Raw genomic sequence first — 10869 nt, forward strand, 5'->3', positions numbered from 1 at the left:
TATGCCTATTATTAATTGTGAGCTTTTTGAATTGGCGGTAGTCGATACACACTTAGCGATAATCATATTTTTTATGCATGAAAAGGACTAGAGTAGCGCATGAGAAACACGAGGTCTGATGAATACAATATCTAGAGAATATTTCAATTGTTCTTTCAATTCTTTTAACTTGATTGAATTTTTTTTATAATAGGACGTGTGCCGCGAAGATTAGTTATCCCAATGTCTATCCCATATCAGGAAGGACTCTGAAAAGATCATCGAGAAAAGCTTCTGGAAACTTATATACTACAAGAACTGATTGAAGAGGTGAAGTCTCAAGGTTGAAATCCTTAACTGAAACAAGATGGTATAAATAAACCTTAGATATCATCTTTGAGCCTTAATACATGAAATGAGATGAATTTTAAGCACGGTAGAGCTGCCCTTTCACTCTATGACTAACTCATTATAAGAAATTGAAACTTTAAAACTGTGATTTTGCCGTTAACTTAGACATAGAAAGCATGAAACTAGTCCATGCCTAGAATAATGTCAATGTACACCATATTAATTTCCACTAGATCACCTACGGTATTGTTATGAAGGACTAAAATAATACAAACAGTATAAATTAGTTTAGACAAAGTTGACTCTATGATAAGAGTAGAGACAAAAAGAGTCCCAAAAGTTGTTAAAGGCCAAATCCAAACTTCACAACAATATAAGGGGTTACAAAGGACAAGATAGCACCTGAGTCTAACAAAGCATAACATAAAGGTAGAAAAATTTTAATATTCAAGTAACAACATCAGGGGACTTCTCCAACACCTGACGAGATGACAAGGCACAAAAAGAGAATTTGACCACCACTTGCCAGAGGAGTGATGCTTTTATGAGCATCTTGGTCGGTTAGGACTGTTGATATGGTGGACTCAATTATGTTAAACCCTCCCACCCCTAATATCATTACCTTGTGAAGGGGTAATCCTTGAGTATATAATCTATCTTGGCATACCTATAACACATTACTTACCATAATGACACTTACCAAGATGATTCTTACCACACATTCTGCAAGTGGGGTAAGATGCGTACCCTTTGGCAATACTGCCCTGAGATCAAGAGCCAAACTCTCTTCCCTTCTGATCATTTCTAGGTTTGGGTGTTGGTGCACTGCTTAAGAGTGAGCTAGTCCATATGACCTCTACGGAAAGGATGATCGAATGTCCTCTGCTAGCTAGGTTGATTTATACTTTGATGTTTTTTCCCTCTTATTATGAAACTCTTCCCCATCATTCAACATATCCTCCTCAACGTGATGCACATGGATCATTAGGCTAGTTATATTCATATCCGCAATCAATATTGTTGCCATGTCTTTCTTGCTTGACGGACGGAAGATTCTGAGATGAAGAGCTCCTCGTGATCCTCATATCAACTAACGTTACTGGATCATACAAGACAATTGAGTGAATTTGAGATTGTACTGATATACCCTCATATATAAAACGTTGCTTCAAGTTTGGAAAACCTCTTATCTTAAGCCTTTCTTAACTCTCGAGGAAAGAAACGCCCCATTAAAGCATTTCTAAACACGACCTAACTTAGAGGTAGTTCTCTCTCCCCTAGTCTTCTTCCAGTGATCATATGAAATCCTTGCAACATCCTTAAAGTGGTACGCAGTTAGCTCAACACTCTCTCCACAACCAACATACATTACTTGCAATATCTTTTGAACCTTATCCACAAAGCTTCCTAGATTATACTCATTATTAAGCTTTGACCCTGTGAACTCAGATGGATTTATCCTAAGAAATTCATGAACTCTTGAAGTGTCTGGAACGCCCTGACGATCTGCTTGGAATAGCTCCTGTACCTGTTTAGACAAGTTTCTCGGGAGAATTTTTTGATTAATTGTAAAGGCATAATGCATAAAAGTGCCCTTTAAATTGGCTTCAAACCACATTTATGCCCTTCAACTTTGGATGTGCACAAATAGACACTTAAACTTGTATATAGTTGAACAAATAGACACACATGTCCTACATATTATTTTTTGTCCTACGTGGTGTCTAACGTGTATTGTGCCATGTAGGACTCATGTGTTTATTTATTTAAAAGTTGGATAGTTAAAGTGCATGTTTGTGCATTATGAAAGTTGAAGGTCAAAGTTAAAATTTGAAGCCAAGTTTAGAGTCCAATATATGTATTATGTCAATTGCAAAAGGATGATTCTTATATGCGAGTTTCATGTGTATTCCAAAGTATTAAAGATATTTCTTATGTTTTATTAATTTTTGCATTGCTCTTTTTTAACTTGAGTGGTAAGGAATCTTCTATTTAGATCTTAGAGTAGTCCGCACAGACCGGTGGATTGGATCGTGACAACTACAATTTCTCCTACCTTTTGAATATAGGTATTGATCTGTGTGTTAGTCGAGTTCGATGTGATTGTTGAAATCTGAAAACTTCTTAGGGTTCACCTATCAGACTTAGGTGTATGCCCTCACGGCTTCTAGCCTTTTGAGTGTTGGGTGTGACAATAAAGTTCCAGTATAGTGTCAAAACTCACGTGAATTCTTTGATTCTCCATTGAAATCATGTTAACAAGTCCACAATTATATTTCTAACAAATACTCCCCCCGTTTCAAAAATGAACTTCTTTTCTTTTTAATCTGTTTAAAAAAGAATGATCTAGTTCTTTTTTTGGTAACAACTTCCACGTGGCATGTTTAAGGCTACAAGATTAAAGGGTAATTTTGTACATTTAGCATAACTATAATTTATGACCACATGATCAAAAGTCTTCTTTATTTTCTTAAACTCCGTGTCAAGTCAAACTAGATTATTCTTTGTGAAACGGAGAGAGTATAAGATTTCAAAGCATAATTTAAAGCTTTAGATTTTTTTTTTCTAAAAAGGGCTTGGATAATTATAACAAAATGCATACCATCTTCTTACATATACTGATAACTGGAAATGTATCCATATAAGGAGATTTATTTATTTTACATGCGTCTAGACACACGCTTATTTATTTATATTATTATAATATAGAACAACATAGATTCTATTTCTTTAGAAGGTGAGATTCTATATCCTTGGTCATGTCAAGAATAAAACCCAAAAAAATGAGGGGCTCTGGAGTGTCTTCAATTTTCTTTTCATACTCAATTGTCCATGTAGCCCACTGATTTTGACAAGATGATACAAACGTAAAGGAATGGTATAACTCTAACAAATCCCCCTCAATCACTTTCCGACTGATCGAGTTCGTGTGATGATCGATGGCTTCAATTACATACTTTACAATCTTTCTTGACCATCTGTAAACATTAAAACCAGAAAAATACAATAGATGTTACTCCTAGTTCAACTATATCCAATTCCTCATGAAAGATTTTAACATTTTAAAAATATTTTTTTATTTATTTTCTTTGTTTTCCTAGTTTTTCAGTTTCTCCAAAAATTATCTAATGCTCATGAATATTTATTTGTCTACCTTTTCTGAATGGAGTTGTTTTTAAAAATATCATTAGAGTTAACATTGTGGAAAACATGAGAATCAATAAGGGAACTATAATTTTTATCGTATTATGTTTGGATGACAAAAGTTATTTTCCGCATAAAAAGTCATATCTGAAAAATATTAGAGTTGTTAAAAAATAGGGAAAATTGTATATAATGACAAACTAATAAATCAAATTAAATGTTATGATCACACTTTAATTTAATTGTGCCATGTAGCAAACTATTTGTCAGTCACCTCTCTCCCTCAAACTCTCGCTCGCCACTCTCCCTCTCTCGCTTCATCTCTCGCTCGCTCCCTCACTTTTATACAAACACAAGTGTATAAAATGTATTTTTCTGTTTGTATAAAGCGAGAAAAAATTGTATATATATATATACTTTCATTCTCCTCTCTCCCCTCTCCCGAATCTCGCTCGCGACGCTCGCCTCTATCGCTTATACAAATAGAAACAAAATGTATAAATTGTGTTTCTGTTTGTATAAAGCGAGAGAAAATTATTTATACACATGCAAATACATATATCTTCGTCCTATAACTTCTAATTATACTATACAAATGTTTCTCTGCCCAATTTTCTTTTGTCTCTCTCTTTCTCGTTTTATACATACACAAATTATACAATTGATTTGTATACAACTGCTTTCTTTTATATATGTATAGCTAATTATACAATTGGTTTCTTTGTATGTGTATCGAATTATACATATTTATGGAGCGTCATTATGCAAACTTTGTTATAGCACACAAATATGAATTTTGTATTTACTATGTGTGAAAGTTGTTCAAAAAAATATATATTACAGAAAGCCCACACTATTTTAGATATAAATAATAATGTTAATTAACAAGATAAATTTGTAAAACCCTTTAAGTACTAAATATATGTATGCAAAGACTAGCTATTAGTAGGATCAAATAAAAAAAAAGTTAAGAAAACATTAATTAAGAAATTACTCTGTCTACAAGTGAAAGGATATTATTTCCCGTTTTTAATGAAAAGGATTGTCATCAAACACCAATAAAAAAAATTATGAAGAATATTTACTTAACATATAACTTTCGTACTACCAAATACACCTAAATTAACAAATTTGATGAAATACAAATCATATATATAGATGGAGGAGAGAAATGCATGTTATCAATTATACCTTCATTATATCTACAGTTCATAATTCTACCAATTTTTCCGATTTCACCCTCATTAATCTCAATATGGTTGATCTTACTAGGACTTATGTAGGGTATATGATGAGAATTGGTAAGAAAAAGGTTATGAATCAAGTGTTCTCCACACTTCACCTCCTTTGAAGCAATCAACTTTCCTTTCACACCCATATTTTTTTCCTCCTCAAAATAGTGAAAAGACAATGATGAGGAAATGTTACTTGCAATCTTTATATAGATTTTAATGTTTTTGTAAAAAGGTAGGTAGGAGAAAATATTATCAACCATCTTTATATCACATGTTATAGTCCTTGACTTTTTGGGATTATTACTAACTGGGATTGGTCCAAATTATTATAGGACAGTTCGTAATAACCTCGTGAACCATATGTATTCATACAAGATTTGTGCCAAAATTCTTTTTGTTATTTATGGATTACAAAACAAGAATTCATGATTTTCTCAGTTTTTATTTATAATATTTCATGTATTTTTGGAATATGAATTATAAACTCTTTTACACCTCAAATTTTTTAGAACCATTCATAATTAGCTAGTAAGTCATGCCTTTACACCTCTATTTTGAGTATTTAGAAGTCATAGCGTGAAATTCAGAATTTTCTTAATTTCTCGTGAATTGATGGGAGCATTATTAACTGGTTCCATTAGGCCCAAATTTTTTTGGACCATTCCTAGTGATATGGTAAAGCCATATCGTTAGCATTTTTATAGCATTTAGGGATAATAAAATAGGAATTCAAGATTTTATCATTTTTTCATATGGTTAAGCCTATTTATTTTGTGAAATATGACTGATCAACTCTGTTTGGCCTCAAGTTTTGTAGGAGCATACCTAATGACTATTGTAAACCATATCCGTAGTATCTAGAGGATGCGTGATATTTTTATATCATTTAGGGATTGATAAAATAGGAATTCAAAATTTTATCATTTTTTCATATGTATAAGCCCATGTATTTTTAGAAATATGATTGGCCAACTCTTTTTGGCCTCATTTTTTGGACCATACGTCACGACTTAGTAAGCCTTACATATAGCCTATCCATGGTTCACACCCATTGTTTTAGTATTTACTAATTATTGAACATGAATTTAGGATTTGCTCAATTTATCGTGTGCGTTTAGTACATGAATTTTTTGAAATGACTGATCGATTCTGTTTGATCTAATTATTTTTGGATCATTCATAATGACCTAGTGAACCATATGCATAATCTCTATAAGATCCATGTTCCTTTTCTTTTATTTATTTAGAGGTGATAAAATCATATTTCTGTTTTTTCTTAGTCTGTATAAATAGTGATGGTCTTACTTTGTTTTGGTATAAAGAAATATACAAGAAAATATAGAATGAAGAAAGACAAAAATATTATATTGTGTTTTTGTTGAGATTAGTAGTGAAAGAAAGAGTTGAGACAAAAAAAATATTTTAAGTCTTCGACTAATTCACTAAACAAAGGAGAGTAATTATATGTTGAGGGAATGTGTTCTTCCTCAGTGGAGCTTTAAACTCTTCGAGTAATCCAAAATTATTTGAATTTTTACTTTGAGAATGTAACTTACCAAATGTGTTTGGATCAAAACTTTTTAGGACCATATATAATGACTTTGGGAATCATACCTTTTGCCTAAAGATTATCCACATAAAGTTTTTAGCATTTAAGAGTCATGAAACAAGGAATTTTCTCAGTTTCTTGTGTGAATTAGTCCATAAGTTTGAACATTATTAATCTGATTTATCAAGCCCATATTGTTTTTGAAGTATCCGTTATAACATAGTGAATCATACCAATAATCATACAAGATTCATGCCACCTTTTAGGTATTTTTGGGTCATGTAAAAGGAATTAAGGATTTCATAGTTTTTTTATGTATATTAATCATGAATTCTTTTAGAATATGACTAATCAACTCTGTTTGGCCTCAATTTTTTAGGATCATATGTATGGGTCAAGTAAGTCATACCTTTAGCCTCTACAAGATCCACAATAATCTTTTAAAGTTTAGGGGTCACAAAAGATTGGCAATATCATCAGCTGAATTTATTTCGCCCATAGATTTTTAGGACCACCCATAATAATTTAGTGAATCATATACATATCATCTAAAGGATCCACCTGACTTTTTATATGATTTATTGTATTGAAATATAAATTCAATATTTTCAAAACTATTTCATGTGTATTAATCCATCTATATTTAAGAATGTTACTAACAATCATATTTTTCCTAATTTTTCCGAGAGCATCCTTAAATAATGATCTAGTTAACCAGACCTATATCCTCTGTCGAATCTATGCCACTGTTTTTAAGGGAATTTAGTACCATTTATATAAGCATAACCTAGGGTCTATGGTTGAGTATCGTCTAAGAATTCTAATTGAAGCTAAACACATCTACTATAGTCCCAATTCAAATTGAATATGTCTTGTAGAGTCCCACAAAATTTCAATATCTACAAATGCCCCCTGCTTCAATGCTTGTCGGAGTGTAGACTTGATGAAACTCAAAGACGAGGTTTGAAGTACTCATTCTTTCACCTTTGCAGCTTCAGATTTTCAGATGTAATTTAAAAGAGAAGAGATGGAGGTAGATTTGGTCCTACTGGGCGTGCCAATTTGTTTACAATAAATTTTAAAAGTGACAGAAAATAAATTGCAATCACAAATAAAGTCTGAAGAAACATGATTTTATTGATAAATATAGTAGGTACAATTCTATTGATCCCTTAATTCTATTCTTCTAAGATTTATCCATGATTCGAGGGCCGTTAGTGACGTATTTCTCGAACAAAGATGATTTAGATTTGACATCTCTATATGAATAATCTATCAATTTGCGGAGTATTCGAGATCTTGGTATCTTTATGGAATTTCTGAAATTCCTTTTAAGGGAATTTAGTATCTTTTCTATATGTATAAACTAGGGTTTACGGTTGAGTAACCTCTAAGAACTCTAATTGAAACTAAATATATCTAGAGTTTCAATTTGAATTAAATACGTTTTGTAAAGTCCCACAAAATTTCAATATCTACAAACTTTTTTTTTTTGGATAATCTGTGATGTCCTTGTAAATCATACCTATAGCCTATAAAGAATTTTCATCAGTTTTTCTTGGAATTTAAGAGTCACTGACAAGAATTCAAATTTTTTTTTATTTTTTTCTTTACGAAATCCATGTATTTCTTTTTTATAATATCACTAATAAGATCTACTTGGCCTAATTTTTTGGGTATCATCAATAATGATCTAGTGATCCATATTCATAGTCTTTACATGATCCATTTTCTTTTATTCTAGTATTTAGGACTCACTACATGAATTCATATTTTTCTTAATTTTTTGTCTGTTTTAAAAAATCAAGCTCATATCAATACAAAGTATAAAGAGAAGAAGACAAGATATAAGATGAAGAAGAGAAGTTTTCTTCTAATCAAGTGTATAATTCAAATGGTGAGTGTTATCTCTATTTATAGTATTGAGATATCACTCTCAAAATTCATCCAACTAGTAGATACATGCTTATCACTTAATGTTCTTATTGTTTTACTCGAAAATGAATAAAAGAAAAAAATTGACTAAGTCTCGAAAAATCAATTTATCTTATGATTTAAGAGAAATCAATTTTCCAAATTGACAGAGCCACCACTTAATTTTTTAGTAAAAATCAAGAAAAAACTTATAATTATTTTTAAAAGATTTAAACAGATAAAATCAATTGAAAAAGGGTTCGAAGTTCAAATGTACATTCCGAGAAGGTGTAGTCTCTCAGAATGCCCGCTAACATGTGGTTAACCGGCAATTTGACTAAATGACTTTTGACTAATTTGAAATTAATAATAATAATAATAACAATAATAATTATTAAAAAAATAGTAATGAAAATTCACTTTTAAAGGGAAGGGAAATAAACTAAAAGAAAAAATTTAAAGTAATTCAACTCAATGTTACAAGATAACTAAAGTAAAATAAAACTAGACTTATACATAAAAATATAAAGTTTTAAATTTGAACATAAAAAAAGGCATGACTATCTTTTGGGAATTAATTTAGTTTAACACCAAACTACAAATAAAATGGTTAGTTAATACAAACAAATAATAAACAAGAGTAAAACAAAACATATTTAAATTTGGGCCCTTTACCCAAATTCCAAATCAGATGGGCTTTTGACCCAAGTCCTGTCCTAAATCTAAAAGTGGGTCTGCTGATGGGTTTCAGCCCAATTTTGCTCCTGAAAATACTGCTGTATACAATGGATGTATGTTGCTGCATATGGACGGTATATTAGCCCATTTTCTGTATATTGAACCGTATAACAAATGTATGCATTCAAATTTGACCCCTGCAACCTGTGTTTTGATTATTCCGACCTGTATATGAATATACTCCATATGTATTAGCTGTATACAGATGTATATAGCAGGTATACAGCTCATCTTTGAGATTTTGGAAGCTTGCATTAGCTTTGCTTTCGCCCCCGAACATCAAAGGCTGACTCGATACGACTCAAGGATATATTTATGCAAGAAAAATAAAACAATAAAGATTAAAATGACTAATTAATGAACTTGATAAAATAACGAAGGACCATTTAAACACAATAAGTGACAATAAATTTAAATCAAGTTGCGGTGACAATATTGTAAGGTGTCACACGATAGTGATACATAAACGAGGAGACGAACATACTACCACTCCAATTTGTGAAAATAGAATCACTGTTGGAAGACAAAACTTAGCACATTTCAAAGAGTAAACTATATGAGAATGCATTTTCATTAAATGTTTTCAAATATATCTTAACAAGAGTTTCTTAACACATGGACATGCAAAGGACACATATTTCATCAACTCAAACAATTATGCTATAGTCGAATAATAAATTGTTAAGTGGTAACATTCACCAAACTAGTCAGCAAAGCATAATTTAAAACACAACAGGAGGAAATTAAATCCAAGCAAATGGATCAAATTGTTGCCAATATTTACATGGCAACACTTGAGAAAAAGACTACTACATAAAGCATATGTTTAAAGGAGAGAAACCACCATAAACACACAGCTAATTAGAATCAAGTCATTCTACAACTTCAAACAAATAAAGACTAACTATCATATCAATTATTTAAAGCCAACATTCTGTAACTTAAGGCAAGAATGAGATATTAAAGCATTATTTAATATGATAAGGGAACCAAAGAAAACACCAACTTAAACCAATATTTGTATCCAATTAAGCAGTGAAATCTCTTACTAAGAAAAATTATAAACAACGAAAAGAGAAGTAACAAAGCTTAAATTAGCCAATTTATTAATCCATTTCATACTTGAAGTTTCACTAATCTAGACAAAACTTGAAAATTTAACAAAATCAATCCAAACTTGGCTACATCATGGGAACGATATAGTAAGGAATATCATAAAGGCATTTGAGACATAATGCAACACTGATGCTAGAGATCGAATTCGATACTTTCAATGTGCAAATGAGAAGCTAAATCACAATGAAATCCATAATGTAGAGTTAAGCCACTAAACAACAGGAAATCAAATTAATAGAGAAAATTACAGCAGAAGCAAACCAGAGCTGAACTCAAATCTACGTACTAAACAAAATCTTGTCTAAGATAAATTAAACGGAGTTTACCTTTTCGAGAGCAGCGATTGGGACAAACAAGCTGAAACTAGCTATTCCACCACCAATTCCTTCACGAGTGCCCTCAAACTCAAATGAACTTGGGCGAGTAATGGGCAGATAGGGTGAAACTAAAGCTTGAAATAAATTATTTTCTCTACTATGTAGTGTATTTCGAATATATTCTTTGTATCAATTTTGTGCGAAGTCGTTCTCTTTTATCAGTGAAAAAAATTCATTCCCATCCCCCTACGATGAGGTTTATATAGAGGTTGATATGAGCTGAAAATAAGGGGAAAACAGAATGGATTTTTGGATGAATTCTCAACTCAAAATTCGAATTTTGCAGGATAAGGTTAAGGAGCTGTGGTTTGTACAAATCCTCAACGAAACTTTGAGGGGAGCCGTTCGATTTGGGAGTTGGGGACACGTTGGATGATTCTCCGACGTTCTCTGTACAGGACAAAAGAAGAGAGGAGAGAACGATGCTGAACTCGGGTTCGCATTGCTTCGCTTCTACTCTTTGAGG

At 31.6% G+C, this 10869-nt stretch overlaps 1 protein-coding gene and 1 long non-coding RNA gene across 2 annotated transcripts; both read right to left on the minus strand.

Moving 5' to 3' along the window:
• Positions 1-2911: 2911 nt before the first annotated feature.
• Positions 2912-4868, minus strand: LOC107014048 (kirola-like). The gene is made up of 3 exons (XM_015213916.2): positions 4666-4868; positions 3777-3783; positions 2912-3299 (listed from the first exon to the last, which is right to left on the minus strand). Exons 1-3 carry the CDS (start codon positions 4850-4852, stop codon positions 3053-3055), a joined length of 441 nt encoding a protein of 146 aa, XP_015069402.1. The 5' UTR covers positions 4853-4868; the 3' UTR covers positions 2912-3052.
• A 3829-nt stretch (positions 4869-8697) lies between these two features.
• On the minus strand, positions 8698-10869 carry LOC107012304. The gene is made up of 2 exons (XR_001456014.2): positions 10353-10869; positions 8698-9075 (listed from the first exon to the last, which is right to left on the minus strand). It is a non-coding gene; the product is annotated as an uncharacterized LOC107012304 (long non-coding RNA).

This window comes from Solanum pennellii, chromosome 3, assembly GCF_001406875.1.
Source record: "Solanum pennellii chromosome 3, SPENNV200".
Lineage (NCBI taxonomy): Eukaryota > Viridiplantae > Streptophyta > Magnoliopsida > Solanales > Solanaceae > Solanum > Solanum pennellii.

Coding starts and splice junctions, on each gene's coding strand:
- LOC107014048 (XM_015213916.2), bottom strand. CDS start 4,852: ATGGGTGTGAAAGGAAAGTTGATTGCTTCAAAGGAGGTGAAGTGTGGA.